Source organism: Scatophagus argus, chromosome 4, assembly GCF_020382885.2.
Source record: "Scatophagus argus isolate fScaArg1 chromosome 4, fScaArg1.pri, whole genome shotgun sequence".
In the NCBI taxonomy this organism is placed as follows: Eukaryota; Metazoa; Chordata; class Actinopteri; family Scatophagidae; genus Scatophagus; species Scatophagus argus.
In genome coordinates, this window is record NC_058496.1 from 19417445 (window position 1) to 19444571 (window position 27127).

Here is a 27127-nt window from a genome sequence, read left to right on the forward strand (position 1 = left end):
AGAAGGAATGGCAGAAGCAGTGCCCTGAGACACGAGTGAATTGCCTCTCTCAGCATTGTGGGACTGATTGTGATGTTGAACTGAGATTAGGAGGGCTGGAATCTAAAAAATATTAACGTGATGCAAATGATGGTGATTACGAGGAAGCACCATAGTGGTTTGCATAAGGTTTAGCTAATTTTCCTTTAACACAGAATTAAAACAGTTTCTTAAGTAAAAAAATGTGCTTGGACCAGGGCTGTATGAACTTACTAAATGTACAGATCTCAAAGAGCATGTAAATGTAATCTACTACAGCGATTATTGCTTTCAATGTTTCCCACTAGGACATAATCCTATAACCAGTGGTGGAATAAGTATTCAGATTATTTACTTACTTAAGTTGTAAGTAATAACACCTTTTAAAAATATTCTATGTGAAAGTCCTGAACATGTGTACATATGTACAAAAGTATTAATATCAAAATATGTACCTTCATACCTGTGGTGACAGTAGTCTTTTATCCAAAACACACTCTAGCTTGACTCACACTGATGTGTTATTAACAGATATGGATGACAGTGGAGCTCAGGCGAGTTTTAATGAACAATTTTAACATCAACTTCTACGTTTTTGTTACATACATTATAGATGCACAAGACAGACAAAACAACAAGCTTCCTGTAAAACAAAATAATGTCCAACTTTATTGTGTTCTAGCTGACATGCTGGAACACAATTGTGTCCAAATTTGTGTTCCAGCATGTCAGCTGTGTTCAACACATGAAGACTCTGCAGACAGCTCACAGAGCTGGGCCTGTCGATTAAAATCTTCTTGCAATATTCTCATCGGTTTCAGCCGCCTCCTTGATCGCCTGCATCACCAGAGCGTTCCTCTTCCTCGACTCTTCCATTCTCACTGGGTTCGCTTCGGGCAGGTTCTGATGGGCAGCACAGCACAAGTAAATTGTATAAGTTGTTTACATCAATATTTCCACATTTCAGTTGTAAAAGTAGCCTTTGGGCCTTTATATATAGATTGAGATTGCATGTGTTTTTCCATCCTGGTGTCCACATCAGCATAATTGTAAAAGGTTAAAGTGTTGGGGGCCAAACTGAATTTAGCTCAGCTTTGGGTGCAGAACCTGGCACTGGCCTTTGTGAGCTTACACTGTGAATAAAACTTCAAAGTTCATATTAGTTGAACTTGCTGACCACATAGGGTGCTGTGGTACTGCAGCTGAAGACAGTGTGAGGCTTCATAGCCATCAGCTGTCAGATGCAGCTTCCAGGTGTGAGACTGCAGTGTTCACATTGTGGCCTCTTGAGGTCTTTTCACCAGGTAGTCAGCAGGATGGCGGGCTGAACATCTAAATCACATGTCAAACTCAAGACCCGTGAGTCAGAACTGGCCTGGCACCTCATTTTACATGGCCCAGGAGAGCTTGCGAAAAAAAAAACCCCAAAGTTTTAAAAGGCAGCCTGTAAGTGTTTGCAAATGTTACAGCAAATCTTAATCAGCGAAAGTCAGCTCTACTGTGGCTAAAGAAATTACCCACTCGCTGAACTGTCGAAAGTATGTAAATAGTTGTGCACTTGAATATCAGCTTGCCATTAATTTTGCAAGCCATTTACTTTAGGAACTAGTTTTTAATTATTATAACTAAAACCAAAAATAACAGAAACCCAAGGAAATTATGTAATATGACATGGAGACATTTATCTATAACGGACTCTCCGAGGACAATCAAAATTCTCACATGGCCCAGCACAGAACAGAGTTTAAGACTGATCTAAACCAATCAGCAGGTCAGAAAACTTGCAAATAGTAACATATTGTTCTCTTTCTTGTATGTTTGTATCATTTCATCAAGCCATAAACCATTTGTTCCACATTTTGGAGAACACACAGTAGAGACAGGGCCACAAATCAGCAGATTAATTGATGTCACATCTTGCAAATGTGGCTTGCAAGTCAAAAAGCACTGAAATGAAAGCCTAATTTCTCTCATCTGAATATAGGATTTTCTCCATTTTATTGTGTAGTGTGTATTGGGTTCAAAAGATGTTGTTCACATCCTGGTTATTAATGATTCGTGACCGTTTGGCAACATTACAAAAAACAAAACTCCATTCAGTGGGGCATGTTTCAGTGGGTCACCAAGTTGACTTCCCTTCCTCAACTTTTTATCTTTAAGTCTCAAGTTAGGTTTTTTAGGATTTTTGGGTAAGTCTTTTAGGTTTTTCCAGGGTATGGTGCTAAACAACTAAATTTACCTCATTTATGAACCATTATAAACCATATCCAGTAATCTGTTGCGTTACATCTCTATGTTGAGGTGTAGTTTGGGGTTGTCCAACAAGGTCATGGCAGAAGATATGAAACTTACCCATGTTAAGTGTATAAGGAAAACTACTGCAAGTAGCGGAGCCAAAGCCTCCTGGTATTAAGTTGTGGCACAAAAATCTTCAAAAACGTTCCGCAAAACCCATGAAAAGCTTCCTCCACAAGGAATACGCACAAATGATAATGACATTGATGTAATTATGAGGTTTTGGGAAAGTCTTTATCCCATCTATTTTATGCAGAGCTTGTCTTTTTGCTGTACTGTGGTAGGCAAAGGATAACAGTGGGCCTCTGAGACATATGCTCCAAGTACATTCACATCACAGAGGTCAGCATTCTGGTCAGATCTTGTGTGTTTGTTTTAAAATTCGCTAACAGCAATCAAAGCAGCATGCGTTGTGTCACTTGGCTCTAAAGCAGGTGACAGGGATCCTCATCATCTGCCTTCACAACAGGCACTGCACACCGTTTAATCGACAGGTTAACCATAAAAGGGTCCTGGGAGTTCAAGGACTCATCTACAGAGAAGCTGGTTCTCACTCGTTTGTAGGAAAGCACAGACTAAATGTGGTTACCAAGTTGCTGAGTCAGTCTTGTTTTTCTTGTGGTTTAGTTATGTCAGCTGAATTACCTTAAGGAGCTCCTTCCGCCTCTCTTCTCCTGGAGATATCAAAGACCAAGTCGCATAGCCGAGCCCCGCCATACCGGCCAGCGCAAAGGCGCTCATCAAAGACCGCAAAGTGCTCATCCTTGCGAGGCTGAAGGCCACACAGTATCGACGTCTGCTTCACTCACATGCAGGCCCTGGTACAGTCGCTTCAGTTTGGTAACATAGGACGCAGCAGCAGTGCACGCTGGGAAATTTATCTTCTTCTTTAGTTTACAGCGACTGACAACAAAGGCTTCGCCACAGTCGTCTTATGGGCCTCTTTTTTTGTGCTCGTTGTCGGGTCGGAAAACAGCGTTAAATGTATACCGCCACCTGCTGTACAGGAGTGTTTAGTGTCATGGAAATTAATCTGGACTTTAACTGACAGAAGTTACCAAAAGCAGAGTATGATCACAATATAAAATATTAGACTCTCCCAAATTCTTCAAGACCTGTGTTTAAATTATTTTACCTACACCAATATCTAGAATCTCTGAAAAAGTCTCTTAATAAATCTGAAATAAAATAAATCTAAAGTGCAATAGGAACCATATAATTTCACTCAGTCAGACTCCTACTTTTTGCCATCAGTTATTATTCTACTTTCCTATACTTTTCTGACAGATGGGCATAACTATGTGCTTTAACTAATATTCTAGCCAACATGTCAGGCTGTCTTTATCCTGTGATAACCCACACTTTCAATATTTTCATTATTTTTTTTCTTGCATTGTTACTCTCTATACTTGCTGTTGCAATCATAACATCTATTTTGCTACGTTCCATTACAGCAAAGTGTTTCATACTTTTACACAATCTAAAGTTATCTCCTGAGATGAAATTCAAAAATTAAGTACATGGGGACATGCTGGGGATGCAGCATGAAGAAGGAAGCCTTGCGGCTGGACAAGCTGGTGAGGAAGGTTGGCTCTGTGGTGGGGACAGCGTTGCAGTCCCTAAGATCTGTGGCAGAGAGGACTCCAAACAAACTCAGATCCATAATGAACAATGCCCATCACCATAAATAGATAGAGGAGAACATTCAGCAACAGGCTGCTGTCTCTGTCCTGCTCCATGGACAGGTTGTCCCCCAGACCATTCAGCTCTTCAGCTCCTCCCTGGGAGGACAGAACTGGACTGTGTCGATGGATGCCTCACATTGTACACTTTCTTCATCACTTTCTCACTCAATCATTGTTTGCACATCATTGAACTGTTTTATTTGTTATGTGTGTGTTTTTATTTTTTGGGGGGGATATTCTATATTTTTATACTTCTTTATATTTTTGTACTTTATACTTTAATGCATTGTGGGTTTTGTGTCTATGATGATGCTACTGGATACCAAATTTCCCTCTGAATCAATAAAGTATCTATCTATGTTATGATCATGTATCTCTGTGTATACCCTGCCTGTTCCTCCCTCTTTTCCCCTCCCTTCTCCCCGCTGGATACTGCTGCTTTTGTGTTTGCTGCCCCACCTCTGCCTCTCCTGCCCTGTCTGCTCTAATTTGCTTGTATGATTTAAAGAATTTCCCTTCGGGGATAAATAAAGGAATTCTGATTCTGATTCCTGTTTTCCTGGAAGATTGGATTTTGTTGGACTGTTTGGATTTCATGTACTTACCTGCTGATAGACCACATTCACTCCAAACAACAACACCAATGCAACATGGAAGCTCTTGTAACTGAAATATTTTGGCTTCACTTTTGTACAGTAGGAGGAATTCCAGATTTGTTGATTTCTTCTCTCTAACTTAACTCATGAATTAATTATTAGCTATTCCATATAATTTATGTGGAAGTTACTCATTTACTAATGATAAAAGAGCAGTTAACCCCTAATTCATTCCTCATTTGTTTGCAGGAAGCTACTCAAAATGTTGAAATCCTTGTTACCATTTCCATTTTATAAGTGAATTTGCTGAATAGAATTGTATTATTAAGCATCAAAGCACAACAAAAGTTATTTCATGATACCTTCCACATGGGGCAGATTTAGACTATATATATATATATATATATATTTATATATATATATATATATATATATATATATATATATATATATATATATATATATATATATATATATATATATATATATATATTAATACAGAGAGACCCAACATTCCCCCATGAGCAGGCACAGTGTTGACGACAAAACACTGGGGTTATCTGGGGTTTCTGCCTCAGACCTGGGCAGGTGGAGCCAGTCCTGAAGATGAGGGTGAGGTCCTCTGCATTATTAAAAACTAAGCCAACTAAGCTGTCAGTTGGGGAGTGGTTGCCACAACCGTAACCTCAACTGACGTACAAAAACAAGTGGATGGCACCTTCAGGGCACCAGAAATTTCACATTACCGGCATTCCATAGTGCTTAAAAATACATTGACTAAAATGAGCGTGCTATCATTTGAACATTATTATTATCATTAAAATTAATGTGAATGTTTGGACAGAATTTAACTGATTTTTTATCCCCATGAAAGTTCAACACGCGCACACTGATTTTACATAGACAGGCCCATGATTTTTTTTCTATTTAAATATGCCGTTTTCTCGTATACTCCCCCTACAGTTATTGTGGCTCCCATCGAGTTAGTGGACAGAAAACAACCACATCGTCCGTTTTCTCCGCGCATGCGCCAGGACGGCTTTTCCGGGTGCGACATGTAATATAAATAGGCTGCTCTACAATACGGGTGTTGGTAGAATACACGAAACCAATGATTCCCATATGTCCAGTGGTCTCCTTCACCTATGGTGAGTATTGTTAAAAATGTGAAAATTGTTTTACAGTTAGTCATTAAAACGCGAGTAACATTATAAGCTTTAAGCAGTATAAGATAGTGAAGTTAATGGACAGTCCTTGGAGCGCTCATCTGAGCCTGCTGCTAACAGTTAGCTTAGCATTATTCTGTATGTCTGTTCTCCGCAGTGCCCAGCCGGCTTGGTGAAGATGCCAAAATGGCTACCGGCAATTACTTTGGATTTACCCCTGGCGCTGCTGCGCAGTATAGGTAAGGGTACCCCAGATAAGTGGCTCTTGGGTTGCAGCATGCTGCATGATGTTTATCTAGGACAAAGGTTTGCTGAGTATATATGTTGCACAGGTATGTACAGGCTGTAATGGCTCCCACTGTTGCCATTGTTCAAGCTGGGGGAGGGGGCGGTTATCCCTCTGCTGCCGCAGTTGGACAGTGAGTTCAGACTGAAAATTGCACTGCGTGAAAAACGCAGGGGAATGCGCCGATGTCCTTTGCTGAGCTACTGTATCATTAGAGAAACCCAGTGTTAGTGATATTATTGTTATATCCATGACGTTAAGGGTGGTCAAATGCCAAACTACTGCATCGCTGTCCGTATTATTATCATGGTGGAATATAGTACTCGGGGAAGCAGTCGTAGTTCCCCCATTCAGTTACGACTCCGCGACCTGGAATGCAACAGGACCAAAATCCTCGTAGTGCCAGCCTGCAGCAGGTGTTCTGTAGCTATAGAAATAAGTGGCAGCCACTCATTTCTTGCTTTGTGCATGCTCCATTCCTTACCCCCTCTCGTCGTATCTTAGTCCGTTGCACCTGAGATGCAAACGGAGGTGAGAAGGAAGAGACTCGAGGAGAGGCAAGAGGCATTTAATGAAATGAGACAGCCGTGCTTCAGAGCCAAATAAATAACTTGTGGCACAGCTGTATCATCAGCCCATTGTTTTTGTTTTGGTGTTTTATGATCGCTGTCAGATGAACATAACTGTCTTCACGGTAACTTATACACTTTTAATTCGCAATTTGTCATAATTTGACATAAATATTATGAAAATTAAAATCTGATTGCACATCTTAAATAACCAAAGCAACTAATAAATATAAAAGAACATTGGCATAGTCCTGCCCCAATCTTGTTTTGTAGCTGTGTGTCACACCTCTTTTATAGGTCACAGGTGGAACAGATATCCGTAAAGGATATGTCTGTGCATCCTTATAGCTCCATCAAGCCTCCTGTCTCCCCTCTGCTCTCTCCTCGAGATGCATTTTAAGAACTGAGACATCCTATAAGATGGGGCACTGAGATCGATTTCTGTTTCACAGGCAGGAAGAGAGAGGAGATGAGGAGGCACAATAAAGAGAAGTGAAAGGAGCCCATAAACAGTGTTAAATAATGGACAGAACTTAAGGGCTTGAAATGTGAAACCAGTGCATTAGTGTCTTAAATCAGCATTCTTTCTAATGGACATCAAGGGACAGCTAGTTACAAACAGAAGTCTGACTGCTTGTTAGCTTATGAGAAAATGAACCTACTTCTCACTTAATTTATTACCTCAGTAAACAGTTTCCTAATGAGCTTATGATCTCAATTGCTAGTTTCAAGTGATCTTTATTTTATCTTTATGTGGACCCATTTAGAGTAACATAAACAATAAGACAGGGTATGCTTTGGTGTGTGGCTACCTTGTGGTTGCCAGGTTGCTAACACAGTGTCTCAGGTTCAAGTTTCAGGTAACAAGACTGCCTGCCACACTGTTGGGTAAATATTTTTATCAACATAGTGCGATAATAAAAATTGTCGGCTGCATTTTGGTCGCAAACAGGTGCACACACGGTTGACAGGGACCTCGTGGTGCATTCAGAATCACCTCATAAACTCAGGGTAGTTAGAAACAGGAGTAGTTTCTATTTTTTCCCTTTATTTTCCTTTGTTGAAATACACAGACCACATCTGTCATTACATTCTTGTTCCTTCATCACAGCATTTTTTAAGAATTAGATGCCAGATCACATCATTATCAGCAAACTCCACAATATTGTGATCAGTTAACACTGTGATTATTTTATTGTAATCATTTAAAATACTGTAGTCATCCCCAATATGCATACATTCTGTGTGGCAAAAGAAAAATGTGCTTGGCCGGTGGATTTTTTTTTTTTTCATCTACCAGCCCACTTGATTGGCAAGTTAAAAAGTTAGTTCAGGACACTGGCTCCATTATTTTGTCTAAATACAGTGGCTTGTGGCTGTGGCTGGCAAAAAACCAAGATGATGACATATTGCCATCAGAAGCCTAGTGTACAAACTGATGTGAGAAGTCATTGTAGGTTTAGCTTTATTTATTTATGTTCAAACACGGTTTTGCTCAGTTCCACCCTCCTGTGCTATGATTGACTAGTACTCATGAAAGGGTTTATTTTAACCCAGTGTTCTGTTCTATGGCTCTGTTTTAACCCAATCCATTACGGTAATTTTTTTTGTAAACCTAACCAAGAAGTTTTTGTGCCCAAAACTAACCAAAGTGTGTCTGAAAATAAATAGTTAAGTAGAATAACTGCTAAATCTAAATATGATAATGTGATATGAACCTGGTCAACCTCTTACTGCTAACTGTAAAAAGAAAAAAAAATGTCCACAATGGTGACAACATGTTAACTCTCTGCTTTACACCTGCTCTGGCCACATACATCAGTTTCACATCATGAGCAGAAGAACACAGAGCACATTTTTTCTTCTTGAGCTGATAATTTATCTCAATATTTACTTCACTTATCTCTCTGTCAGTTGTGACTCTAACACTTGTTGGTGGATGTCACAGCAGTAAAACCCGCTGTCACTCTGGGGTGTCAGTAGTCACTTTACTGCTGTAGATTGCATTGTCACCCTTACACTGTTAATGAAATGTCTTCTTTAAAATAAATGAGAGGGCAGCATTTTTTCCCCAAGCAGCTTTAATGTATGAAAGCAGCCACACCTTTTCTCTAGATCTTATCAAATGTTTGTTTCAAACTAAAATTCTACATCAGTTCACAACATTTTTCTTTGTGGTGTGATATCTTTATCTAGTGTACATGTGAGGCTATCAACATGTGTGATGTGACACTAAAAATGTATAAACGATAAATTAAAACTACTGCGATAGCCAGCCATCACACATGCCCAACTTGGTGTACAGTCTCAGACACACACACACACACACACACACACAAACTGGCAATAGCGATGATTGGCCAGCTAACCTTTTATTTCTCATTTGTGTGGTCCTGCTAGTCAGCAGCCAGCTGCAGGGGTAGCATATACACATCCAACCACAGTGGCCAGTTACACAGTTCATCAAGCCCCCGTGGCGGCGCACACTGTGGCGGCGGCTTATGCTCCCACTGCAGCCACCGTTGCTGTGGCTAGACCTGCACCCGTTGCCGTGGCAGCTGCTACTGCTGCAGCTTATGGAGGATACCAGCCAACTCATGCTGCCACTGACTACGGCTACCCTCAACGCCAGCCTGAAGTCCCTCCACCACCACCGCCAGTCACCTCACAGAATTACCAGGTACACCACAAGTGTCCTACTCAAGGCTGCTACGCAGATGACAGACATTTTTTTTTTTCATGTTAATCACGTTCTTGGTTGTCACTGTGGTTTGAATGCTATTTAAAAAAGAAAAGAAAATGACTCTCCCCAGCAGTGGCCCTGGTTTGACTCCAACCCGTGGTGCTTTGCTGCATGTCATTTGCCCCCTCTCTCTTCCTACCAATCTCTAAGCTGTCCTATTCAAATTAAAGCTACAAGCCTCCCCAAAATGTCTAGCAACAGCTCCCATACAATTACACACCATATCCTTCATTTAAGTCCTAATCAAAATGCAGGCCGATTTCACTAACAGAACTTAAATAAATAAAAATAATATACCTAACTTTTTTTGAAAGATATAAAGCAGTCAGTCTGATTGCTGTATACATATAAATAATTTATCGTGTGTAATACAGCATGATGAATGCACAGACATGCAACGCTTGCACTGCTGGAGGGCTGTGTAATGTATGTACAATGTATTTCATTTGTAAAATCATTTATTAATATCTGTTTTTATTGACCCTTGGCAGCCAGTTTGAATTGCACCCTGATTCAGTAATGTACATTAGACTACACAGCAAAAGATTTGTAAGCCTTGTCCCACTAAATGTAACTTTTTTCCTTTTTTTGGGGGGGGGGGGTACTGCTTTTTGCTGATCATAAATAGTAACTGGACTGAGTTTCACTAAGTGCCCTTATCCAGAGAGCTTTGCAATTGCCCTGTCATTTACCAATCCACAAATGAGTAGTCTGGGGTTCATTGTCTTTTGTAAAGGCACTTTGACACATGAACGGGGGAGCTGGTGATTAAACCTGTAATTCTGTTTTATTGTTTTCATTTGCAGGACTCCTACTCCTATGTGCGGTCCACAGCACCTGCTGTACCTTATGACAGTAAGCAGTACTACCAACAGCCCACTGCCACAGCGGCTGTCGCTGCTGCACAACCACAACCCAGTGTGGCAGATTCCTACTACCAGACAGGTATGCTAAATACACACTCAATTAATTTTCACTCCATTATTCGCCTTACAAAAACCAGATTGTTACCTTGCTTGTCACTGTTCACTCACTTTTGCACACTTTCTTTCTTGTTAACCTTTCTCGAGAGATGGTTAAACGATGTATAATGTCAATAATACATAATGTTCTTAAAGACCTCTGGCCTGCACCATTATGCAGGGAGGAATGGAGAATTAGCTGTTCTGGTTTTGCAAGTTAAACAATAACTGGTTTACTAGTTTAATTGTTGCCAGCATATACACTGCAGACAATTCCAGTCGGGGCCTTAAGATTACTATTTTTAATAATCAGTCCACACTAACTATGATGATGAACACATTGAGTTTATGGAAGCAGATTTAAAAGCCACCTTGGTTTTGACAGCTGAAAACCTTTTATTATGAAGCATCAGAAATATATTCCTTGTTGCACTAGTAATAAATTTATACAGCTCTGCTATGTTTTTGATCAATTAAATAAAATTGTGATTAAAAAAAAAAATATATAAAATTGCTTTTATGTACAAGCACTTTTTGCTGTGCTGTGCTAGGCTAGGCTTCTGTACATGATTTTGAGAGATCTCTCCTTTTGTGTTTTCTAGCCCCTAAACCGGGATACAGCCAGGGGGTAACGTCATACACCCAGAGTCAGCAGACTCGACAAGTGACTGTGATAAAGCCAGCTGCTCCCAGTCCAGCATCATCTACTTTCTCCATCTACCCAGTGACCTCCACTGTCCAGCCCGTGGCTGCTGCTGCTTCTGTCGTCCCTTCTTACTCCCAAAGCCCAACCTACAGCACAAACGCTGTCACCTACTCTGGTAGGCTTTGACGCTGAATTTACTGCTGCCTGTTTGTTGTTCATCATTTTCGCATTTCAGTTCTTAAGTCGGACAATGCACCTTCACTGTATTTCAGAAAATGAATGGTATTGAAACAGGAAAACTAAACTTTTTTCTTTTTCTTTTTTTTAAATGTATTTTTTTTCTTTCTTTTTATCTTACTGCATTAACTGCTTTCCCCTTCTATCTTGACAAAGACAGAAAAAACTGCATTAAACAACACTGTAAGATGTATTTAGTGGAAAATAAAGTATAGTCAAGACACTGAAATTGATTATCAAAGGAGTTTATCCTCAAGGCACAAACTTAAAAAGTTTTTTTTATACTTGTGCAGGACACTAACACTGGCCTCCACAGAAGACTTGTGAGCTCTGAGCATGCACACAGGCATATATGTTCACACGTTTTATGTTCGTTGCAATCTTCTCTGAGGCACCACGGGAATGGCAAACAAAATATTCTGAGATAAGGAAAAAGTCAACGAGTTGTTTTAACAATGGCAATGTTCTGCCAGATATTGCAGTTTTGTACTGTAATTACTATCACTTACCTCCAATTTGAAATTTCCCGTTGTAATTCAGAGCTTCTGGGTTGTCTCTTGTGTTCTGCCAAGGAATGTTCATCGAGACGAGCCTGTTTGGCCAGTCTACTTTGAACGCTAATATCTTCAGATCAAAGGTGCAGCTCACGCTTAGTTACAAAAGTTTGGAGGTGTTTAACCTAATGACTTTAGCAAACTTCGTGCTTGGCTCCATACACCTTGATGTCCTTTCTGGTGCATGTACCCTCCCGATAGGGACACTGTATCAAACAAAAACCATCCATGAAAGTCTGCAAGCGATTGGTGTTTATCAATTAGCTTAAAGTACCACTTGGCTAATGTCAGCATGTTCAAAGTGAAAATACTATGTTGATGTTAAGCGATTATGGTTACCATTCTTCACCATCTTATTTTAATGTGTTAGCATGCTACATTTGCTATTTCGCACTGTCATTAGTTTTGCACGTATTTGTTTGTATTCTTTCATAGTTAGCCAAACTGTCAGCTTTGTTTACATCTGCTCTTTTGTTGTTTGGCCTCTATTCAGTGGATTGCTGTGAAATTTTGTATAGCCATTCACGTTCCCCATAGGATAAATTATTATTAAGAATTAATATTAATTTGCATTTTGCTAAATGTCACCATGCAAGCATGCTAAACTGAGATACTAAACATGGTTAACATGGCACATTAACCTTCACCTTTTCAATCCATGTTTTCATAAGGCTGTGAAATGACAGAGCAGTGAGGAGAAATGAACTTTTTTACTCACCAGCCAAGCTGATACTGTTACTGTTACTTTTGAATATATGCCTGTGTAGAAATGAATGGGGTGCTATAATGTTTTTTTTAAGCATCTAATCATAGAAAATCCTGTAGTGAAAACCATAATGTAATGACAGGTGTAGATAGTTCAACAAGAAAAATGCAAAAAAAAAACAACAACCCTAGTGGTCATTGTAGTACTGAATTCTGAGGTTGAGGTGGACTTGAATGCACCATGAAGTCAGCACCTATGCATTTTTTTTCAGTACAATGTAGGTTTAAGAGTTTAGGAAGCATACCTGAATGCACCATGAAGGCCCACACTAACCATAACTCCAACAGACACAAGCCAGAAACGAGCACAGGATTGTGACACCAACATGCGAACACACTTGTCCACCAGTGTGATTGGATAGCCTTGATAGAAACATTTTCTTGCCAGAAAGAAAGTCTACTTGGGGGTTAATTTCGGACCCTGGTTACAAGTAAATCTTTGTTTATCCTTTTCAGGAACCTCATACTCGGGCTATGAGGCAGCAGTTTACTCAGCTGCCTCCAGCTACTACCAGCAGCAACAGCAGCAGCAAAAGCAGGCAGTAGCTGCTGTAGCAGCGACAGCAGCATGGACAGGCAACACTTTCACCAAGAAACCTCCTTTTCAGAATAAGCAGCTTCGGCCCAAGCAGCCGCCCAAACCCCCCCAGATCCACTATTGTGATGTCTGTAAAATCAGCTGTGCTGGCCCACAGGTGAGTTAATTATATCCCACAGTGACACCATTTTGTTAGCATAAGCTGATTGTAATGGTCTCTTGTTGATCGAAAAATAAATACGGAATAACCTGTCACACTGGCTTTGCTCGCTGTGTGTTCATCTTTTTAGTCATTTCCAGTATACACATTTCCAGATTACCGTAGATTAGGTTGGAAATGATGATGAAATCGGTGTAGATGGATTGATATTTTTATATCTAAAAATGATACAGTAACTAATTCATTAGTGTCTCGAAACTAACAGTTCTCTCTCCCTGTAAAAACTGAATGCGTAAGACTTACAAGGAGCATCTAGAAGGCCAGAAGCACAAGAAAAAGGAAGCTGCATTGAAGGTTTCCCAGAGCAACAGCAGCAGTGGAAGTGGTGGAGGGGTATTGGCCCGCAATGCTCAGAACCAACTCCGCTGTGAACTTTGTGACGTTTCCTGCACTGGCGCAGATGCCTATGCTGCCCATATCCGTGGAGCCAAGCACCAAAAGGTATGCATATGAGTAGAACATGGCGTGTGTGCTGTATCTCGGTGAGAGGCTAAATGTGGTACTCACCTTTTGTCATGGTAGTTAGCCAAGACAGTCTTTAAGTGCAGCTCCGTTTCTTGAATGGACTATGATAATCACTGCTTGGTGTGTAGGCTACTGTTTTTAAGAGTCTTGAATTGATTTCAAGGCTTATAAATTATGTGGTATTGGAATGGTGCATTGACTGGCATAATTGCAATACCAATCCATCAATCAATTTTAAGTCATTAATAAATGAAATTTCCTTGGACCTGCTGAAAATGCTCTTTCTCCTCTTGGAATTGTTTTCTCTAGGTTGTGAAGCTTCATACCAAACTTGGTAAGCCCATTCCCTCTACTGAGCCCAGTATGGTCACTCAGACATCATCCTCCACCACAACTGCTGCCAGCAAGATCACCACAGCTACCCTGAGCAGTTCCACGACCACCAGTTCTCTGTGTATGGCTGCCTCCTCCTCCCCTGCCACTAGCTCCAGTCCCCCCTACCTGAAACCTGTCAACATAGTCAGCAGTGGTGTGGCAGGTGTCAAGAATCCATTAACCAACAGCCTCTCTGCTGCCAATTCTGCCTCAGCTGGGAAGAAAGTCACCGCACCCAAGATCAATTTTGTGGGTTAGTAAACACTAGGGGTGGGCAATATGCCCCTAAAATAATGTCATGATATTTCAGATATTCTTGACAAAATACAATTTTTTTTTTTCCTGAGCTCACAGCAACAGAGTGAGGTAATAGCGTAACAACAAAAAGAGGGCAATACAACAATCTTCTTGCACATTACTGTAGTTTGTTGTGTATATCTGATGTTTTGTAACCAAACCATCTCGACACAATTCACGTCGCTTCTCTTTTTGGTACTCTTCCTGGTAGCAGTGTTACTTAGTCTTTCAGCGATGCTTGATGTTGCTGTGCGAGAACATATGATGTCATTACTTCAGCAAGACAGAGTATTTTTTTTTTTTTAACTTATTTGGAAAAAATACACCAAAATTATTCTGAACAATATAATGAAAGACACTTGTCTAATCATGTTATGCATGCAATCATCAGGTCCTTTTTTCAGATTGCAGAGACAGAAGTGCTATGATGTTGGATGTTACAGGGGCTGTGATAAATGCAAATGCAGATTGTTCTGATTCCATAAAAAAGAAAAAAAAACTCTTTGCACCATGTTTTATGCATATATTGGTGCATTGTTTATACTAGGACAGTATTTGTAAAATTAGGTTTTACAAATTTTTTTTTTATTAGGTTTTTTATTGCAATTTCACAATATATTCAGTTGTAACCCCCATGTTGTGATTAATGGTTGATTCCTCTGATACACAGCCCCTGTTAGATACTACTTTTATGGTTTGCTGTAAATGTTCTGTTGTACATTGTTCTTCTTTACATGTAGCTAGAACATAGTCATTTTAAATTATCCATGATCAGGACATTTTAGGCTAATTACTGGTCTGTTCTGAAAAAAAATCCTTTTGTAAAGCTATTTAATCAAAATTAAAAATACTGCAGTATTGAATGCAAATTGCTGAATTAATTTGCAAGCAAGTAGATTTTTATGTTTGTTGTGTCAATCATTATAGCCACTGCAATAACCAAGAAGGCGGTTAAGTTAATTTAATAACAATGTAATTTCTCAAATGCAGGTGGAAATAAATTGCAGACCACAGTGAAGATAGAAGAGGCCAGGGTGGAGGCCAAAGTGGAGGCTTCTAAGCCTGCAACACCCTCTTCAGGTGCTCAGGACTCCAAGACTGAAATTTCAGATTCTCTGTCCACATCAGCTCTGGCAGCACTGCAGAGTGATGTCCAGCCTGTCGGACATGACTATGTTGAGGAAGTAAGTTTTGATGGATCTTAAGACACCCTGCAGTTACTGAGCAGAATTGCATTTGAATCTTGAGTGTAATATGCGGAACTCCTTTTACAGGTCCGAAACGATGAAGGCAAAGTCATCCGCTTCCATTGCAAGCTGTGTGAATGTAGTTTCAATGATCCAAACGCAAAGGAAATGCATCTCAAAGGTCGTAGGCATCGCCTGCAATACAAGGTTTGTATCTGACATGCATGTGTTAGCCCTGTGGTTGACAATGTCAACTGGGAAGCCATTCCAGCCCCCCATGAGCCTATAAGGATAAGCAGTTATTGATGCACATTTGATGTAAAGGCCTATTCAGTGGTTTTATAAAAGATGGAAAATTGAGTAATTATTTATTATCAAAAGGGAATTTTTGGCTCAGTGTGAGTAGAAAAAGTTTCAAGAATCAACGCCTAATGTTCTACTCTGAGGTAGGAGTCACAGTCAAACTCTGGCAGTATAGAGCCTGCCATATGCTTAGACCATCACTTTTGCTTTTATTTATTATTAGCCTAAGATTTTGTATGTTTTAGCATTTCACATGGACATGTGTAGTTGAATGGACTTTTCTTTTCCTTCACATTCTCTATTACACCAGTGATATAGTTTTTGTTTTTATGATTTTGTAGAAAAAAGTGAATCCAGATCTGCAGGTGGAGGTCAAGCCCAGCATCCGAGCCAGAAAGATTCAGGAAGAAAAGATGAGAAAGCAGATGCAGAAGGAGGAGTACTGGAGAAGAAGAGAGGAAGAGGAGCGCTGGAGAATGGAGATGCGGTATGGTTACGGTTTTCTTATCAGAGGAAAGATGGTATTAAACTAATGATGTATCTACACCATCTTGGACTGTTGAAAAATACTGCCAGATTTGAAACTAGCATCTAAGCTCTATTTACATACAGACTGGTGAAAAGGACAAAAACTATGACAGAACCTGAGAAGTTATGGTATATAAAGAGATGCAGAGGGACCCATACAAGGCACTATGTAGAATCATGTAAACCATATGATCTTAACCCAACTGAGCACCTGTGGAACATTTGGGAAAGTTGTCAACCACCATCATCAAAACATTATTTAACATTATCACTCAGTAACTTTGGAAACATGGTATTATCGAACTTATTTTCAACAAAACAAGAGCACCATTGGAAAAAGGAATGTGACACAATAATCATTTTATCTTCAGTATCTTTTATTTATAGTCGTTGGAAGCCAAAATTGTGATTGTACATTGTGAAAATATGATTTCATCAATCGACCCAGTGCTTACCAAATGAAAGAATATCTTTTGGAAGAATGCTCATCCCTAACTCTGCCAAGTAGCAACAGAAGATGTTTACCGTGCTCACTGAAGTTGTGATGAAACAACTGATGTTGTTTTTTTTCCGTTTTAATTTGTCAATCTAACTATTTTGAAAGTTTGTACATTTTGAGGCTAGTGTTGAGATTGATTGCAGTTTGTATTTTCAGGCGTTATGAAGAAGACATGTACTGGAGACGCATGGAGGAAGAGCAGCACCACTGGGACGAGCGACGTCGTCTACCAGATGGAGGGTATCCACAGGGACCTCCTGGTCTACTTGGGGTCCGACCTGGCATGCCTGGCCTGCAGCCTCAGGGCCCTGTGGTGGGGCTTTTTATTCATGCCTATAAAGTGTGGCTTAATATATATTGCCAGAAACCATGAGTTGGTAAAACATTTCACTGTAGAAAATAGTTTGAAGTTGATAATAGTTGGCTGCTGGTGATACTAAGCTATTACTTTACTCGCTTGTTAACTTCTAAACCCACACAGTTGTCAGACAGTTAGTTTTAAAAAGGTGCATTTTATCTTTACTCTTTAGTGTGTTTATGTTTTGACATTTTTCAAAGAAAATCGGTATCTAGCTAAACGCAGTCTTACTGTTTCTTTCAGCCCCCGCGTCGGCCTGATTCTTCAGATGACCGCTATGTAATGACCAAACATGCAGCCATCTACCCATCAGAAGATGAGCTCCAGTCTATCCAGAAGATTGTGTCGATCACAGAACGGGCCCTCAAACTGGTTTCTGACATCATTACAGACCAGGACAAGGCCAAAGAAGAAGAAAAAGAGAAAAAAGAAGCCACTAAAGACAGGTGGGATATTCAAGCTGCTTTTACCTTTTGTATTGCCTGAATGCAGTACAGTTAAAATGGTTAGTTTTCCTTTGCAAGAGTTTCACATACCTATCTCTGCATAAAGTTAAATACCAGAAATGACGACCCCCTCCAAAAACATAAAAACACGTTCAGCTATGTGTAGACTTCTCTCCGTTGGTTACACTTTCACCCAGCATTGATGTGAATGCACATCAAAATCCAACCTTTCGGCACAGAATATGAATTAGATTAACTGCTGATTCTTACCAAAATTAACAAAATTCACAAGTTGTATAGTGTATACATGAAGATCACATAGATGACTTTTAAAATAATTTTTAATAATAATCCAAACAACATATATGTAAGTGTGTTTGTACCTGTTACATATGCAGTTACAGTCAGTCAGACGGCTACAGGTATCTACTAACGGAGTTGTTTAACACATTCAGAGAATTAACTAGCCTGCCTTCCTCTTTGCATTTTCTAGGCTAGATTATACAACACAGTAAGGTGGATACATGTAGCTAACAGCAGCAGTGAATGACAGCCAGTGAAATTTTGTATGCATTTCACTTTTTAGAATAAGGGCATTTTCAATTGTCACTTGTTTTACTCCTTCATATTTTCCCTGTCTAGAGCCCTGAAGGGAGTAATGAGGGTCGGGGTCCTCGCCAAAGGCTTGCTTCTTCGTGGGGACAAGAATGTCAACCTTGTCTTACTCTGCTCTGAGAAGCCCACCAAGGGACTCCTCACCCGCATTGTGGAGCACCTCCCCAAACAACTAACAGTACTATCTTTTACAAATATCACACCACAGTTTATTTCTTCACTGGCTACTTTAATAGACTGTTTGTTCTCGTTGCTGTTGGTTTAGTAGTAAATGTTCCAGCTAAGAAATTGTGTATGTGTTTATATTGACCTGACTTGTTAGAAATCAGGCCATTGCAGAAAACCCCTTATCCTTTAGTGGGTCTTGTGAAGGCTGGAGTTGATCCTGGCTGACATTTGGCGAGAGGGTAGGAACCCCCCAGGTTAACAGTTAATCACACAGCTTAAAATGCATAATGCAAATTCCAGTAATTAGTTCCAAGCTGGCAGCTAAAGTAAGATCACAAGGTCAGTTATGGATGCATGTCATATATAAAATAATTACATAATATAGCATGGAAGTAATATATTTGAACATTAACTCCAGGAGTTACTTGTCTAACTCGTTACACGGCAGATGCCATCACTGCCACTAAGATGCTTACACTAGGGACAAGCGGTACTTTCACATGGAATCAAAACAAATGACATGACCTTTCTAACATCGGTTCACCTGACATATTTATTGTGGAAAACCAAACTCCTGCAATTGTATAGCTTAGCTATGCTTATTATTTTAAACCAGCTAGCTTGAAACCAGCTGTCAAGAGATGTAACCCTTCTTGTCGGTAAAACAAAAAAAGATCACACTTTAAAGTGCTAGATCTACCAAACACTCTGGTCAAGTGTTTTAATAGAGATTTTATAGCATGTGTCTGAAGCAGGCAAGCAGAATAAATAATACTTCAGATTTGGATCTGTGGTCAAAGTTGAGAAGAGGCCACAGAATTCAGCCTAACTGACCTTTCAGCTCGACTTGGGGGGGTTAATTTGGGAAAATCGCATATTACACCAACGACATAAAAGTGGCCAATGAGTACTGATGATATCAACTAGGTATGCTCTAGGTATGTCCCCTTGCTTTGAGAACCAACTGTCAGCTGGTTGTGTGTACAACAGAGTTATAAATAATGTTAGCATATTTGCAACTACGCTGTTTCTTTCAGATTGTAACACCAGAAAAATATGAAGTCAAAGGATCCATCCAGGAAGCAGCCATCATCCTGACGTCCTGTACAGAGCCAAAGATGCAAGTGACAATCACACTGACTTCACCTGTCATCAGAGAGGAAAATGGCCGGGATGGAGGTTGGGAGACCCATCACAGCCTTTCCCATTGCACCTCTTTACTTGTCTTTTTGCTATCTCTCTATGAAATCAGTTTCAGTATGTTGGTTGACACCCTGAAGAGCACTGTCCTGCTGGCACTACACAAACACTGTTTGGTTTGGCTTTAAATTCTCTTCATTTCTAATTCATTTGGATTTCAGAAATGTCAGGGCAACCAAGAAAATGCAAGCTCATCATATTTACTAACTTCACTTGTGATCGCCTTCAGGTTTTGTTTGTGCGGTCTATTACCTATAAGAATGTAATTTTAATGCCACCATTTTGATAGAATGGATTTTTTTTTAAATTGCAATGAAACATTAGATTTAGGTCATCTCATACTTTTTATTGGTCTAAACTCTAAGCCATAGAAACCCCCAGCTTCATAATATTATTATTTTTTTTATTATTATGAATTGCTTTCTATGTATGAGGGACAGATCACTCACGGTGTAAAATTTTAAAAAGGTGAAAGTGCCAGCAGTATTGCTCTTAGGCCTTTTGCTCTGTAACTCCTACCTCTCAAATGCTATCTTTATCCTTTTAAACAAAGCATGATCAGTGTTTGCATTGTGTTAAGTCTAGTTATTCCCAGGTGAGATTCTATTTTGTTTCCTGTGTTCCAGGGGATCCTGTTTCCATTTTATTGTTAGTTATATTCAATGGGAGACATACATTTATAGTACCTTTTCTCCATGAGGAGACAAAAAAAGAAAATTCCTGCAGAAGATGGACAAATAGACAATAGGAGGCACTTCTGTTCCTCAAGTTTCAATTTGGAATGAATCAAGCAAAAACATATGACGTTTGCAACCCTTTCATAAATCAGGATTTGGCAGAGGATGTTGGCTGTTATTTTCCGCACAGGAAACAAATCTTCCTTTTGTGTACTGGTGAACAGTTCACCTTACTGAGGTCCCCTGTTCTGAAGTGCTCCCCTGAGTTGATTGACATGTTCCTTTACACACGAGACTCAAAATTGGGCGCAGCAGGAGACGATATTCGTTATGCTATCGTTTTGATTTCACTGACCGTGGAAAGATGAGGACAAATAACTTGAAGATGGACCATTCTCTCTTTTGAAATAATTGACAATGGAAGTAACAAGCTAAACCATGAACAATATTGTTTTAAAATCTGATTATTTCAAATTGTTCTTAGGGGAGTATTGTTGGGTAAGAAGGTTGTGACCAAGAAATCTTTGGTTGGACCTGAGTACAGCCTTTGGTATACATTGATTGTTAAGGTCCTATTCCAACCTACTGATGTTAGGTATGCATGCAGTGATATCCTAACCCCTTTTGTTTGCTGGTAGTTCTCATGTTTTTTTCTCTTCTTCAGCACCCATTGCTTCCTACTTTTTATATTCGTAGTAATATTAGTATTAAGTCCAGCACAAAGAGCTCTTTATTTCTTAACCAAAAAGAAAACTTCCAGTACATTGTCTCCCATCAGAGGTTTAAGTAGGGCCCAACAGCTTCGGAAGGATTTTTGACCAAGGTTTTCTCACCTCCCAAAAACTTTGCCACACCTACTATTGCCACGCCACTTTTTTATCAGGTGACTCCCTCTTAGTCATTTGCCCTGTCTTTCTTTGTGCTCCAAGTACATACTAATAATAAATAGCCATGGAATCCCTCCTCTGTTCAAATGCATGAGTAAGAAAATCTGCTGAAATTCAAAATTCCCATGGTACATGCCAAGGTAATGGTAAGCTTTACAACACAATTACCTGATAAAATGGTATTGGCTTCAAGACATTGTGACCTAAACCCACGCAATTTAGCTTGATTGTTGCTCAGCAAACACATCAGGCTTTTTGTGTTCAGTGTTGAGGTAGTCAATTCATACCCCTTTTTAACAGAATATAATGACTTTACATATTGTACACAGTCAATCTTTATCTTTCCACTTACGTTGACAGTGTGTTGGTTTGTGTAGTCAGTTTTTTTTAATATCAGTAACCAAATATACAACCAACTGTTGGTCGTTATGGGGAAAAGAAACATTGGTATGTGTGGCAATGTGTTTGTTCTTTGCCAGCCTCGCTAACCTGGTCAAACACCCATTCCTCATCACCATTTTGACACTTCAAATCCATTTTTAGATGTAACTTCGGGTATGGTGAAAGACCCAGCGGACGTCTTGGACAGGCAAAAATGCCTTGACGCTCTGGCTGCTCTGCGCCACGCTAAGTGGTTCCAGGTTCGGAACATCATTTTACTTTCTTATTGTAGCCTTATGAGATGCATTATTTATTTGTTTATTCATTTATTTGTGTTTTACACATTTGGTTTTCATTTTATAACAATGAGGAAAACTATTACTATTTGAAGCAAAAAAAAAAAAAAAAAAATATTCAAGGATGCCAATTATTACAACAAGGATCTGGTTCATGTCCATCACATGTATTAATTATAAATCTAAGTTAATTTGAGGCTCTCACGTGAAAAATAAAAGTACTCTAGCAAAGACCTGGCATCCTTGTATTACGTTTTCAATTTTTCAAGTACTGCATTATAGCTACATGTGATTCCATAAGGCTGCACAATAACTTGCACAAGGTTGTGCCATCAAGAAGTGCTTTCATGTTCAGCGTTTGTATTGTTTTTATTCTATATATTTTTGTAGAATGGGGATTGAGAGAAAAAGGAATATCTGAGTAGTTTTCTGTGATTCTGCCACATGAGCAAAAGCACAGGCAAAGTAAAGCAGATTTCCTTTGATCTTTCAGTCCCTATACTCTCCTCTCAGGTGTACTCTTGTACTTTTAAGTACCTGTTTGTGAGATACCCGGATAAACCTGGGGTCAGGGTTTAGAAGATGGCAAGAAAAGTTCTCATTTCTTGTGCATCTTGCAAACTTTGAACCCCCCTTACTAACTGTGAGGCACAAGACTACTGGGAATGGCAGCTGATTGCAAACTTTAATGGCTCATACACACCTCAAACCATACTCAAGCTTCCATTATGCACAGTAGTGTTTGGACCTCTATGCCAGAACTGATTCACTTGTTTGGTCCATCTCTTGTCACTCTTGGTCATGCCATAAACCTAACTTTATTGCATCAAAAGGCTAGAGCCAATGGACTTCAGTCCTGTGTGATCATCATCCGAATCCTGCGAGACCTCTGTCAGCGAGTTCCTACATGGTCGCCCTTCCCAGGATGGGTGAGTCTCTTATCTGAACACGTATCGAAACACTTAACCCTTTGGAAACCATGGGGATCACCTGTGACACTGCGGCGCATGTGTATTTCAAATTACCGTAACTCCCCGCTACTCCGTGCAATTTTAATCATTCAAACTGCCCCTGAAAGCTGTGAAACGGGGCTTTCTGATGCTATTACATGCATTACGCTTGCATTCTCCCCACACGGCACTCAGTCATTACCGTAATGCATGTCTGTGTCAGACAGCCTGTGTCAAATTCAGATAACATCAGGAGTTGAGGAGCAACTTCTTTTTGGCCCTTTTTTTGCAACAGGCACTTGCATGGAAACATTTTTTAAGACATCAGGGAATACACCTGTATTTCAGCTACCGGGGGTCTTTACCAGTTTTCAGTTCTGAGCTGCTCGATGTAGTACTTTCTTATGATCTGAAGTCGTATCAACATTAAGTCTTGATTAGAATTTTCCATAATCGTTAATGCTTCGAGAGCAAGCAAGCAAAAGAAGAAACAAACTATTTTGTCTAATCGCTGCAACATGATCATCACAAAAGTTCAAATCAAATAAATGTAGTGAGGTAAAGAGAACAGTATTTGGCTACATATCAGAAATCGGAACTACTCAAGGTGGAATGATGGAATGTCCAGTAGGGTGCAACGTAATATCTTTACTGCAAATGTTTATTTTTAAATGTTCTTGTTTATCCAGATTTCATGCATTGGTTTCCTTGATTACTAACAATTGGTTTGGCCCTGGACTGATACGTGCTTTACGTATCAGTCGATGGCTCCTGATCTTGAGTTTCTTCGCACCTTTGTTTCTGTGACTATTTATTCAAAAAGGGTCAGTAGTGTAAAGCCAGGCTCAGACTACACAATATTTCTCTCTGTTTATGATCGCTGTGTCAGATTAGTTGGTTAGTCTCAACTGAGAGTCATGACAGACCACAAGCCTGTCCTTGATCAGCCACAGCTTAGCCGTATTTTGCGACGTGTGACGTCATGGGGACGGTGTGTACAATACTTAACTTACTAATACTTGTAATATATGGTTAGGGATTCTGTTTGATTCAAAGGGCAGCACCAGTAATTCTCCTCCAGGTGTGCTGAGTGTGCTGAGCTGGCTTGCAAAAGACAAAATGTCTCAAACCAAAAAAACTGTCTTTTTGAAATCCTCATTGGTCTTATTAGCCTTATTCATTCAGTCTGGTTATTGATAATTAGTGCAGCAATAACTCTCCAATACTGCGCCTACATGTCTTGTATGTTTCACTGTCTTTGCACCAAAATATTCATGAGTTCACTACTCTCTGACTGTAATTATAGTGGAGTCCAGCTTTAAACACTGACTGTCGTGATGTGAGCAGAGATTGTGTATTTTTGTCAAGCATGTAAGCTGTAAGCATCACTGTTTTGTTTTTTTGTTGTTGTTGTTGTTGTTTATATGTTTGTTTTCCCTGTTAAGGCCATGGAGCTGCTAGTTGAGAAGGCCATCAGTAGCGCCTCTGCCCCCCTTAGCCCAGGTGATGCACTGAGACGTGTTTTTGAATGTATTTCATCTGGGATTTTACTCCCTGGTAAGATACCTTTTCTTCATTTTTTTATGTATTGATTAGTGTTCTACTTACTGGCCTTGTTGTTCTTTAGACAGAATTAATGCTGTTCGTGATCTGTAGACTAATAACAGCTGAAAGGGCAGTTCTTTGCATTCACACACACACGCAGTATATTTATATGTATAATGCAATCATTGATGAATAGTAGGCAGAGCCGAAGGTCCTACAGAGATCAGCCATTTTACATCCCGTCCAAATCCATCTCTCTGGCGATTGTACGAGTTAGTTGGAAAAAAAACTGAAGTACAAGGTCCACAGTGACAGACTGCATGAACAGTACATATCATGCTAACTTTTCCAACTATGTAATCAAACTTCATGAAATTGTCAGGTAATGCTTCTGTGTTGGTAAAAATGATGTGAGATTCATTCTAGAGTTTTAAGTGCAGATATTTTTTATTTAAACTTACCAATTGTCTCAGACTGGTGTTGCTCCTGAGGACACGGAAAACACGCTGAAATGAAGCCTCACTTAATGCTGTTTTACCCCTTTGGAGCAGGTGGGCCAGGATTGATAGATCCATGTGAAAAGAAGCCTGTGGATACTCTGACACCTATGGGAGAGCAACAGAGAGAGGACATCACCTCAAGTGCCCAAGTACAAGCTCTTGATTTCTGTATAGATTATCAAGCTGATTGAGATATGAAATTAAATGGACAGCTGTGTCAGGCGACGATGAGTTTAAATTGGAGTAATGACGATGCTTGAATGCACTGGATCCAAACATGCATGTAAGAACAGAATTTTCAGCAACACAGTAGAGCAGGACCTTTTTTTTGTTGTTGTTGTTAATAATTCTGCAGGACATGTCAGGCAGCACATCATGATTTAAGGTGTAAAACCTTAAATCATGATCATCACTAAGAAACTTATGCAAAGCTTACTTCAGTTGGATTTCCAGTCATAAAGATGAAGAGATATGCCCTCTGCTGAAACTTTCTTTCTCTGTTTCTGCACAGTTTGCTCTGAGGCTGCTGGCATTCCGTCAGATCCATAAAGTTTTGGGTATGGACCCTCTGCCGCAGATAAACCCTCGCTTCAATATCCGAAACAGCCGAAAACGTCGTCGTGACAACAGTGACGGGACAGACAGCTTTGAGGGTGAAGGCAAGAAGGACAAGAAAGATTACGACAGTTTCTAAGCTACTCTGTTACTAATTTAAAGTAATCCACATACAAAAATGTACTGACATGTTGTATGCGCTGTCACCTGTGTAAGGCCTAGAGTTGCTTTTTGTCCCCCCCCCCTCCATTTTTAAGATGTACCAGCATAAATGCAGCCTAACACTGTTAATACACAAACAAGACGTGTACCGTTTTAGTTGTAGACTTCATAACACTGAGGGTCACACCTCTCTGTACTAGACAAAGCAGTTTTTACCCAATGTGCTTCTTGAATAGAAGTGTTGATGACAGTGGCTTCTTCAGCGCCTGCTGCAGCTCCCCTCTTAACTGTGTTTTTGTTTGGTTACAAGTTGTGGGGGAAGATCACAAGATTATGAGAAACATATATGGTTTCATCCACCTGTACAGTTGCATTCAGAGGTGCACAGTGTTATTATTGTGAAACATTTATTTGGCCAACTTACTTGTCGAAATTTTTCTTTTTACTGTGCTTTAATGCAAGTGACGTTTGATGCTGTGGTCTTGTTATGTTTCAATGCTAGGCTACACTGAAAATAAAGACCTATGAAGCATTGCACATTGCAAGATTCAGAGGAACTTTAACTGTTGATAGTTGATATTTCCGTTAATAGTAAAGTTGTCACCCCTAAATGTCAGTGTTATGTCCTTTCACTTTCACATATATGAAAGTATTTGTATAATCTTTAAATAGCTAAAAAGAAAAACCTTTTGTTTCTGGAAGACATGGCCATGTTCATGTTGCATAATGTTTTGGCATTTAATATTTGTTTTCCTGGTTGAAGAGGAGCTTTATTGGTTTGCTTGCCTTTTAACTTGGTTGGGTGCTAAATTAAGTTTAATACTAGAAATAAAACAACTAAAAGTTATGACTGGGAATGGGACGGACAGTAATGTAATTCTCTTCAGTGTATGTTCTGTTGTGAATGCTTGCCATGTTCTGCGTTCTGCTTTATATTTCCAGTAGCAGAATAAATACATTTCCAGACTGTAGAATCTTCTGTTGAGAATCTTGATTTGTCTCGTACTAAATTGTTACGTCAAAGGGACTTAATTACTACGAAGTACCAAGTATAACTCTGTGTATAACCCAAAGTGAAGATAGTTTAGATAGTTTTAACATTAACTTCTGCATGGAGAACACTTTGCCAACCTGGAGGGTACAGTGTTTCTCCAACAACAAGCCCTGGGTGACCCCTGAGCTAAAAGCCCCGCGTCTAACCAGAAGAAGAGGGCTTTCTTTTCTGGGGATAGAGTGGAGCAGAAGAGAGTTCAGCGTGAACTCAAGTACGCAATCAGGCGGGCCAAGAACAGCTACAGGAAGAAGCTGGAGGAGCGGCTGGAGGAGAACAAAACACGAGATGTGTGGAAGGGCCTGAAGACCATCTCAGGATATGGACAGAGTGGAGCCAGAGGGACAGCTGAAGGCAACCAGCGCTGGGCAAGTGAATTAAACCTGTTTTTCAACACTACAC

At 39.8% G+C, this 27127-nt stretch overlaps 2 protein-coding genes across 3 annotated transcripts; one reads left to right on the forward strand and one right to left on the reverse strand.

Moving 5' to 3' along the window:
• Positions 1–556: 556 nt before the first annotated feature.
• LOC124057712 (ubiquinol-cytochrome-c reductase complex assembly factor 3) lies at positions 557–3240 on the reverse strand. The gene is made up of 2 exons (XM_046386214.1): positions 2959–3240; positions 557–921 (listed from the first exon to the last, which is right to left on the reverse strand). Exons 1-2 carry the CDS (start codon positions 3073–3075, stop codon positions 805–807), a joined length of 234 nt encoding a protein of 77 aa, XP_046242170.1. The 5' UTR covers positions 3076–3240; the 3' UTR covers positions 557–804.
• Positions 3241–5583: 2343 nt separating this feature from the next.
• Positions 5584–26645, forward strand: zfr (zinc finger RNA binding protein). Of its 2 annotated transcripts, XM_046386144.1 has the most exons (20): positions 5584–5742; positions 5918–5999; positions 9016–9295; positions 10165–10303; positions 10923–11141; positions 12979–13217; positions 13518–13721; positions 14055–14373; positions 15408–15601; positions 15692–15811; positions 16249–16394; positions 17091–17247; positions 17536–17738; positions 18381–18531; positions 19559–19700; positions 21829–21926; positions 22796–22891; positions 24358–24469; positions 25009–25106; positions 25469–26645. In XM_046386144.1, the coding sequence occupies exons 1-20, from the start codon at positions 5706–5708 to the stop codon at positions 25649–25651; spliced, it is 3219 nt and encodes a 1072-aa protein (XP_046242100.1). In that variant the 5' UTR covers positions 5584–5705; the 3' UTR covers positions 25652–26645. The 2 variants fall into 2 exon arrangements, 1 of the variants encoding a protein (XP_046242100.1); XR_006843147.1 differs by lacking the exons at positions 21829–21926; positions 25009–25106; positions 25469–26645 and having other exon boundaries at positions 24358–24403.
• The last annotated feature ends 482 nt before the right edge of the window (positions 26646–27127 follow it).